Raw genomic sequence first — 10,232 nt, 5'->3', positions numbered from 1 at the left:
CCACCGTGAGCCCTCCCTCCCACAGGTGGGGCCCAGAGTGGCGGGGGGGGGGGGGGGGGCAGGGGCAGAGGAGACAGAAAAGGGTCCACGTGGCTAGAACGTCTCCAAACCAGGGGCCCCCTGCGCCTCCAAGGGTGGGGAGCGCCCAGTCTCTTCACTCGAGCCTTCTTGGTCATGCAGGAACGTCACTGAAGGCCGACAGCGGCCAAGGGGATTGTCCCCAAGCCAGAGAGAGAGGACAGATGGGTTGGGGTGGGGGGGGCATCCCCAGGAGTCGCGGGACTCCCGGCCCCTTCCCCGCCTGATGCATCATCTGGGGTAGTAGTCGTCGGGAACGCCGGTGAGGTTCCTCCCCTTCAGGGCCGCGTCCACCATCTTGATGTAGGCAGAGATGACCTTCTGCATGTCGGCCGTGTAGGGGTCGTACTCGAGCTTCCGGAGCCCTGAGCGCTTGAAGTTGCCGTCCTTCTGGCTCTCCACGCACAGCAGCCGGTCCTCCCTGACGGCCACGCCCAGCAGGCTGACCATGCGGCCCAGCTGGACGAACAGGTCCCGCTTCAGGTCCTCGAAGTGCACCACCAGCACCTTCTTGCCGAACTTGAGCCAGTCCAGCGTGTGAGTGGCCCACCACGGGGCGTAGTTCCGCACAAACTCCGGCCACTCTGGAGAGAGGAGGCAGGGCCGGGTCAGGGGGAGGAGGGGCTCTGGGGACAAGGGTCAGGTGGCAGCGGACGCAGTGACTGACAGCGACACCCTTACCCAGTCCTTCGGATCCCCAAACTGGCCTGATTCCTGCCCCCTCCGTGCTGCCGCTTCTGCCTGGAAGGTTCTTCACCTTGTCTTTGGGGATAACACCACCACTCGTTGGGTGCTCACTGTAGGCCCGGCACAGACTTATCCATAAATACGTGTATTTACTGTACCTTCTATATGCATTTGTATTCACGTACAATAAGCGTATGAATAGAGCTACTCATTCACTTATTCCTCATGATTCTGTGCGACAGGTACACTCGTTTTCATTAAACAGGAAAAAAAAAAAGAGGCACAGAGAGGTTAAGTCAGGTGCTCTTGGACACACAGCTAATCATCGGTAGAGCCAGGATGGGACACCAGTCTGGCTTCAAAGTCTAGGCTTTTCACCATCAAGTTACCCTGTGTAGTAGCAATTCTCCTCTTTGGTAACGGTTATCTACTCCCAGGTCCTACGATAGTAGGACCTTTGTATACGCAAGCGGATTAAAGCATAGGAGGTTTTGAGCATGGGGCCTCAGGCCCAGGAAGTGCTCAATAGATGTTGACTCAATACTCTTCCTGTCATTATCCTGAGATGAGATCTTGTCTTCCCCGGCTCTCCTGGCTCTAGGCTCTACAACCCCCTTTGAACCCCCCGCGTATGTGGTCTCTGATGGACTGGGCTGGGGGTAGAGTTGAAGTCAGATGCTCTATATCGTCATCTTTGCCTTCGTGTTGTTTCTCTACTTTTTATCATCATACACTATGTTTTGTTTTGTGGTGTGTTACCTGGCCATGGGAAAATGGCAGGGCAGATTGTCACCAGCAACGGGAAGGTGTTTGGGGATGGTCTGACTCGAAAGGCAGGCTACAGGAGAATGTGAGTGACGGCTTGGGGAAACCCTAGAGAGGACCTCAAAGAGACACCAGCCAGTCCTGGAGCTGTTGAAACTGACAGAACGAGAATCTGGGTAACTGTGGAAGGAGATCACAGAGGATGCTGGGAAGGCAGAAGGGGATTCCAAACCCCCACTAGGACAATCAGAGGGGGCAGGCGCCCCAAAACGCTGAAGCCAGACCCTCTGCTGCTCACAGAAGCACCACCGCCCTGCCCCCTCCAGAGGGATTTGTTTATTGAACGACAGTCTGGTGAGTTTTCCAAGCTGGGTTGGGGGAGCCCAACTGGTTCTTAATAACTAAATCCTCAACCTTTGCTGGGTGATGGGTGCCCATGATCTCATTTAATCCTAAAAACTACCCTGCAAGGAAAGGGCTACTGTTCATTTGTATCACCAGTGAGGAAACTGAGGCTCAGAGAGGGTAAGTGACTGGCCCGAGGTCACACAGCCCCAGGCAGCACCCTCCAGACCAGGCCTGTCTGATCCCAGGTCCTAATCCTTCCCAGGCACCAGGAGCCTCACCCCCACTGCCTTACACCCAGCAGGGGTTCAATAAATGCTTGTTGAACTAAACTGAAATTCCCAACCGCCAAACTGTGACGTGATAAAGGGCTCCTCTTTCGAGAGGCTCCGGCTCTCCCAGTGGCCCCCCCGGAACACCACCGCTACTTGGGAAATCCATATCCTGGCGACAAGGATATATTTTATCCTGACGATAAATTATTTACAATGTATCTGGCTAATTGGGCCCACACTGTTGTAATGGGTTAAGACCAGATGTATGAGTGATTAAAAGAACATATAGCATGTGTATAGTTTTTTGGGTTTTTTTTTTCTTTTTAAGAATCTCTCCACTCCTGAGTCACCTCACGGCGTCCCGGATGGTTCAGGACACCTGCTGCTCTGATGGCAGAGGCCCAGGTGGACGGAGATGGTACTCAGTCACCTAGTAACACGCAGATCGGATTTCCAGGCTTGGCCGCTTCTGACCATCTCAAATATTTGCTGGAGGGGGTGCTGCACGGTGGCCGTCGAGGAGAAGGAAGGACCTGCCAGCACGGTGGTCAGAGTCCTGCAAATGGGGCTCCTGGCCTTCAATGCAGGCGGGCGGAGACAGCATGGCATCCTTGGAGATCACCGGGGGATGGGACCGTATGTTGCCTGAGCACCTACTATGTGTCGGCCACCTCCCCTTTTCCCAAGAAGCCTGGAGAGAGAGACTTGGGCCCATTTTACACACAGGAAAAAGGAGGCTCAGAGACACGAAGCCAGTGGCTCAAGGCCACACACTAATCACCCAAGACAGGATTTGAACCCTCACTGAGCCCGGCGCCTGCCCTCCTAGGAAACCCTTCGGGATCAGCTCCTAGTTTACCACGGCTCACTTCACCTTCGGCTGTTGTTCTACGACTCGGGGTCTGTTCACGGACAACTTGGGAGTCAGACGGACAGCGTTCGCAACCCCTTTCCTCCCTAGAGTAGCTGAGGGGCTCGGTCGGTCTCCCGGTGGCTCAGTTTACCCATCGGCAGAACAACTGCGCAAAGACCTCCGTCCTGGGCATGCTGGGCGGAGGGAAGGGAGTAAGCGCAGCAAAGACCCTGGCACCCGGCCTGGGATCCAGCAGGTGCTCCGTAAGTGCTGGCTACGGTCACGATCATCCTTGATGCTGGTGCCCCAGGTGCCCCACCTGTCGCATCAGAGCTTCCGGGCAACACCCGAGCTGCCTCGGCAACAGCTGTGTGCCTACCCCAAAGATGGCCATCCTGGCTGTTCCTAACCCACTTCATCAGAAAGAAGGATAAAAGGTGAAGACAGAAGCCCCGATTAGCACAGGATTCCCAGTAACTGATCGCTGCCTTCAAAGCGGGTAATAAAGGCAAGCCAGCCACGGACCGTTGGTCACCAGTGCTGGTTCCGCCGGAACGGTCCCACACGTGCACCTGGCAGGGCCCCTCGGGCCCCTCTTTGCTCCCTCTTGTCGAGAAGAACCGGGGCCTGATTAATAGCTTAACTGCACTTAATTCCCCACGGAATCATCAAACACAGTCTGTTTCATTAGACAGATCAGGACAATTCACCTTGTGTAATCATATCACATAAAACTTTGCTTTGGACCCACTCCAGGGAGATTGTAAAATTAATGTTATGGAACCCAAAATGGGGGGGGGGGGGGGGAGGGTTGCAAGGGCCTTGACCCAGCTCTAAAGGGGAAGGGGGCAGAGGCAGGATGGGACGGATGTGCTCAGCAGCTAGGGAAGCTCTGCTCTTAGGGAGGTGACCGTCACCTGCTAGGGGAGGGCATTCTAAGCCAGGCGTTCTCAAACTTGCAAGTGCCTAGGAAGCTTCCCAGAGAATCTTGTTAAAATGCAGATTCCCATTCAGGGACCCTGGCAGGGGGTGGGGGAGGGCTGAGATGTGCTTTTTGAGAAAAGCTTTTTAGAAGCTTCCAGGTGATGGACACCACTGATCCACAGGCCACACTCTGAGCTGCAAGGTTTTTATGAAGGCAGTGGTTCTCACGTTGGGGCATCAATGTGTATCAAACATCTGCAGGGATGGGTAAGACCCAGATTTGCCAGGCGCCCGCCCGGAATGTGACTCTGCAGGTCTGTGGTGGGGGCCGCAGAATGTTTTTCTAACCAGTTCCCAAGTGATACTGATGTTGCTGATGCAGGGACCCTAAAAGCAAGGGTCTCAAGTCCCTCCAAGGGCCAGGCGTTAAAGCAGAGAGAGAAATGGTTCTTTGGGGGAAGGCTCTCAGAGCACTTAAGACTGGGGTCAGGCCTGCCTGGGAGGTGATGTGGTGGAGAAGCCCCCCCCTCCCATCCTGGACTCAGCTTGGGACCCCAGGCCCCCAACAGGAGATAGATTTGCTGGAATCTCTTCTCTCCCATCCCCTGCAGCCTCGTGGTTGGGCCTGTCCTGACACCTCCCTTATCTTTGGTTTTCAAGCTCCCAGCTGCCTTGATCAGGAAAGAGGCAAGGGGCTCCTGGGAACTGGAACTGTCTGAATCTGAGACCAGGCGCTAAACCAGGAAAGCAGCAGTGAACTCATCAGGAGGTCAGAGACCCCTCAAGGTAAGAGAGCCCGGTAGCTAACGCCTGGGGTTGAACCCCAGCTCTGCCAAACCCTGGGGCCTTGGCCAGTGAGGTGAATAAGCCTTCCTGGGATGGTGTCCTCGCCTGTGCAATGGAATGCCACCTTGACCACAAAAGCCTTTCTTCCCTCTTCCGGGAATTAGAAGGGTTAAATGCCATGAAGCATGCAAAGTGCCTGGCCCCATGCGAGCCTCCCAAGTGAGTCCCCTCCCTTGTCCCTGGGGACATCGGGATACCTGGGAGCCAGAGAGCTGGATTCTACTCCTGCCCTGACGACCTTGGCAGGTCCCTGCCTCTCTCTGGGCCTCAGTTTCCCCATTAATAAATAGACAATCAGTGGTTCTCAGTCCTGCCTGTATCCTGGATGCTTTAAAAAATACCGATGCCTGGGATCCACCACAGCAATGGTCCGGGTGCTGTCTGGGCACTGGGACTTCCCCACACTCCTCCAGGGATGTTGGCGTGCAGTGGGGGCTGGGGACCCCTGGGCTTGGTCAGCCCCAGGTCCTTTCCAGCTGGACCAGCAAAGTCGGTGCTCAGGACAGGCCCTCTGTCCTGGGCGCCTGCAGACTTCTCAGCCTGGCCCCGAGTGGTGTTCATTTTCGATTGTTCTGTAAGTAAATCAGAGGACCTCTCGGGGAACAAGGGCACAAATGTCCCCGCCTACGCTTCCACCCTCTGGGGGGGGGGGGTGGTGAGGCAAGGGAAGGCGCAGAGGAACCCCTTGACTGAACTGGGAAGCCAGGGCACGGTTGGCCAGACAGGCACAAGAGTCTTAATGAACGAGGTCACTGCTGCGGGTGTAACTGCCGGATTGCTCAGTGCACACCATCCCGTCAAGTTCCGGTCCTCTCTGGGGAGGGGCCAGGGCTGGAGAGCAGTTTTGGGGAGTCGCGGGGGGGGATGTGGAAAGCACCCCTCAGTGTTGAGGCTGGAGCAGGCTGGGTAAGGTGGAGAGAGCTCACATTTACAGAGCACCTACTGGCCTGCGAACCCCACCGTTCCATCGACGTTTTGCCCCATCCATTACCACTGTGGTGGTGAAGGGCCGGGGCTCAGGAGCAAGACTTTCTGGGGTCAAACCCCAGCTCTCCCGCATCCTGGAGAAGCCTCTTCACCTCCCTGAGCTTAGCTTGTCCCAGCTATAAAAGCAGGGTTAAACGAATGGGGTTTCAAGACTCTCGTTACCGCGATGGCGATGCGGGTGGAAGCCGATAGGGGATGCTGAGAGCCAGAGGGATTAAAGATACTCAAGAGGACAGAGCTTGGGTCTGACGGTAAAGCTCTCTCCATTATCGTGGGCCACCTCCCTGTGAGACATTCATCCACACAGCTGTCATCTAAGTACCAGAGGTGAATGTCAAAGGCAGATCATATTAAGATTCACTGCTCGGGGGGGTCAACGCGGTCACCTCCCAGCTGTGTGACCGGGCGCAGGTCACTTAACCTCTTGGAGCCTCACAACCCAGAGTTGTTAGGGGTGGTTCACCGCAGTGCTGCTCTGCGAGTCCTTAGGAGCTCATGAGTGACCTCATGGCCACCAGCCACCGACCCGGGGCTGAATTCAGGTCTCCTGACTCCCAGGGGAAAGGGCTCCTGAAACGGTTTCAATCCATCCCATATCAATCATGTGAGGGTTTCTATCTCCATAACGAGTCACATTTACAGAGTGGTTTTAAAGGGTTAAATTCTTAGAGCCTCACGATGCTTACCCCCGTTTTATAGATGGGACAAACTTAAGTCCAGGGGAGGGAAGTGGCGGAGATGGGCATTGAACCCAGGGAGTTGCTCCTGGGCCCAACCCGAGGCCCTTGCCCGCTGCCCTAGGGCATCACACTGGCTCTCAGCAGGGGACGCTGGGGGCGGGGGGAACGCAGGGGGCCTGCCCGGATCCCTCGCGGCAGACAGCACCGGCCGCTCACCCCAACCTGCCGCACCCCTGCCTCGCACCCCCCTCCCCCCGTACCTTTGCCCTTCCAGTGGGCATGTGCAGCAAAGCCGATGTGGCCGCCGTACTTGCGATTGAACTCTGCCATGAGCGCCTTGTAGGGGTTACGGATGAGCAGGATGGCGGCATCGAAGGCTTCGATCTCCTTCTGGCCGCTCTCGTGCGTCTTGATGCAGATGGTCCTGCCGCTGCGCCAGTGGTCCCGCTCACCTTTGAACCCTTCCCACGGGCAGGGGAAGGGGGGGTACAGGGCCGTGAGCGGGGGAGGTGAGGAGTCCCGCCACACCCTGCCCACCCAGGCCGCCTCTGTTATCCTCCCACATTCATTCACGCTCCCATTCCTTTCCTCCTGTATTTACTGAGCACCTACTACGTGCCAGGCATTGTGCTGGGAGGTGGGGATAGACTCTGCAAAAAGACCCGTGCGTCTCGCTGTCGTTGGGAGCCAGATTGTGTAAACCGTGACCGAAATAAACGTAACGAACCACAGCGCTGCCGAAGAGGCATGGGATGCTCGCTGAGGCACGACAAGAGGCACCTGACGGTGACACACCGGGGGAGCCCTCTTTGGGTGGACTCCCCATCCCCAGGCATGGCCGGTGAGTCGCTTTGGCCGCTGGGATGAGGACGGAAGCGGGTCTCTGTCAAAGCCCCCAGGTGCCCCACATGCTTGTTTACTCTTGTACGCTCCTCCATCACTGCGAGAGGGACGTGCACTAGCAGGCTGTTGGTCCCAGATGGTGAGAGACTCAGGGAACAGACACGGATATAACCCACGGTCTGGAGCTGCGCAGCCCAGCCCGCCTAGCCAAGATCGCGGACCTAGTCAGGCGGCATCCGGCAAAGTTTCCTGGAGGAAGAGGTGCTTAGGCTGACATGTGAAAGCCAAGGAGGAATCTACTAGCCCGACAGAGGAAGGGAAAGGTGGTGGGAACAGCGGATGCAAAGGCCCGGGGGTGGGTCGGAAGGAAGGTGCCACATGAGTGACTGCTGAGAGCAGAAAGAGGGGAGTGTAAAGCCAGACAGGACGGTAGGGGCTGTGACCAAGAGTTCAGCACGAGACCCCAAACATTAGGCAGCCCTTAAAAGGATTTAGGCAAAAGAGAAAGGGACATGATCAGATTTTCATTTCAAAAAATGGGGATGGGGCGCCTGGGTGGCTCAGCTGATGAAGCCTCTGACTTTTGATTTCAGCTCAGGTCACGATCTCGAAGTCTGCGAGTTCGACAGAGATGGGCGCCTGAAGGTACGGAGCCTGCTCGAGAGTCTCTCTCCCTCTTGCTACCCCTCCCCTGCTTTCTCTTAAACTTGGGGGGGGGGAAAGCTGGGGAAATGGAAGAGATTTTATAGATGAGGAAACAGGCAGAGAGAGAGATCAAAGAACGTGCTTTGGCTATACAGGCAGCGAGAGGCAGGGTCAACATTCAAACCCAACTCATCCAGGCTCCTGAGACCGAGTTCTCCAAGTCGCTTAGATGGCATCTTGCAAGCCGCGTAGAAATGGTACCGTACCGGCACCTTCAGGATACCGGCTGTGTTTCCAACTCAATGTTATTTCTTTGGCCTCCGTGTCCTCATCCATAAAATGGCACCATGCAGCTTCTCTTTCACAGGGCTGCTGTGAGAAACCACTGAGGCACACAGTTGTACGTGTTTCGATAAACAGCAGCTCAAAGAGAACAAGTCTAGGGGCGAGGCCACGGACTGAGGAGCCACCCTGCCTCCTCAAACCTCAGAGTTCATTTTTTTCTCTCCTGGCCCACGCACGAAGGTTTCTGAGGCTCTGCCTTTGGCTTTTAAGGTGGATTAAGATGAGGCCGGCATGGGACCTACTTCTGTTCCTGGAGATCAGGCTTCAGAAAGGTCTGGCACCCCCCCACCCCCACCCCGGGGTCACAAGGTAACAACACCAGGAATGGAATGTCATGTCCTGAGCCAGATTCTGTCCTGGGACTTGCCCAGTGAAGCTGTAGGAATTAGTCCAGCCTTGCACATTGGCGCTGGCCCGTGCCCACAAGGAAACATGAACCCACAGCCTTTGAGGCCCACGGGCAGCACAGGGTCATGGGCCACTGAGGAATGGGGTCTGGGAGCGTGAGCCCGGGACACAGGATTTCACGGCGTGCAGTCACACATGACATCGGTAAAGCCCCTCATGACGCGGACGAGGGGCTACCCGACTATGATTTCATTCTCTCTCTGCCAAAATCTATGTCACCACCGGCACAGCAACAGAAACACAGACGCAGGGGTTGCACAAGAGCGCATACGGGTTCTCAGAGAAGAAAAACTACAACGTGGCAGAGGGCTGAGACTAGTTTAAATCAGCCCCCGGGGGTTGCTGGGACCCTCAGTCACATTTCACTTTGCTACGGGATGGAGTCAACCTCGCACAATATTTGTCAAGATACAAAAAAACTAAACACCAGAGAAGACCTGCTTTGGTCTCGGGTTGCCTGAGAAGTTAGGCTGCAGGGTACCCTGGAAAAGTAGGGAGGTGGAGAAAATTCCACTTAGCACAGTGCCTCCCAGAGAGAGGAGTTCTGCGTCTAGGAAGGCGCCTTTGAGAAGCCACATGGGATCCGCATGCCTGAGGACCTAGCTCAGCTGTCCGCCAGGGAGGGACCTGTAGGTAATGACAGAGCAATCACGGGTGCAAGCCCGGGGCCAGAGCGGAATTGCGGAACTCTACCACCAGGGGGCGCCCTCTGGCGCCCTGTGGGACACAGGACCCAGCAACTCCACTGCATCAGTGTGAAATACTATTAGAGTTGTGGGTACATTTTGCAGTGAAGGAAACTGAGGCACAGAGAAGGGCAGAGACTCCACCCACATTCCTGCAGGCCCCGGAGTTTACTGGGGCAGGAAAGACCTACTCCTGGCTCTGGACACGGACACCCTGGAGGCTGGCAGTCCTCCAGGGATGATGGGGTTTATTTTGAGGCACTTCTCAGAAAACTGGTCCTGTGTCAGCAGGGCCAAGAGGCTGCCTCCCTAATGCCCTGCCCAATCTGGGCAGTCACCCAGCCCCTCCCACCTCTGGGTTCTGACAGGCCACAGAGCGGGAGCCTGCACTTGGGGCTGTGGGGTCCCTGAGATAGGAAGGGGGACGGAAGCGGGGGGCGGAGAAGAAGGAGAGAGAAACAGACATCAAAATAAGGAGACAAAGATCAGAGGGAGACAAAGACCAAGCAAGAGACGGACACAGAGAAAATCATAGTTTGCAAATGGCCAACCTCCCTGGGTAAGAGGAAGAGAAGGCAGAACTCAAGGGGTATAGACATGTGGATTCTGGGTGGGGAGAATCCATCTACCAGTCAGTCATTCTCTCCCTCCATCCCTCTTCTACTCAACAGTCCCTCGTGGGGGCAGACTGTTACCAGGATGAAGGAAGACGAGGTTGCCGAGAAAGTGAAGGACAGAGAAAATTCCAGGCAGCCCATCAGAAGTGGGAGGGCCCTGGGGGTCCCCCACCCCACACGAGTTTGTTCCAGAGGAGGAAATCGAAGGTTCAAGGGGCAGGGGACAGACCCCCAGTTATCCAGCTAGT

At 56.0% G+C, this 10,232-nt stretch overlaps 1 protein-coding gene across 1 annotated transcript in view; it reads right to left on the bottom strand.

Annotated features, from left to right (window-relative positions):
• Positions 1-282: 282 nt before the first annotated feature.
• Positions 283-10,232, bottom strand: part of WSCD2 (WSC domain containing 2) — a 51,975-nt gene continuing 42,025 nt past the window's right edge. Inside the window, exons 7-8 of the mRNA XM_042962430.1 lie at positions 6,701-6,901; positions 283-662 (exon numbers count right to left, since the gene is read on the bottom strand). Coding sequence (XP_042818364.1) covers positions 310-662; positions 6,701-6,901 — 554 coding nt within the window. The 3' untranslated portion in view covers positions 283-309. The remainder of the gene's footprint in view (positions 663-6,700; positions 6,902-10,232) is intronic.

The sequence above is a fragment of the Panthera tigris genome, chromosome D3, assembly GCF_018350195.1.
Source record: "Panthera tigris isolate Pti1 chromosome D3, P.tigris_Pti1_mat1.1, whole genome shotgun sequence".
NCBI lineage: Eukaryota > Metazoa > Chordata > Mammalia > Carnivora > Felidae > Panthera > Panthera tigris.
This window is presented reverse-complemented; position numbering and strand designations above follow the sequence as displayed.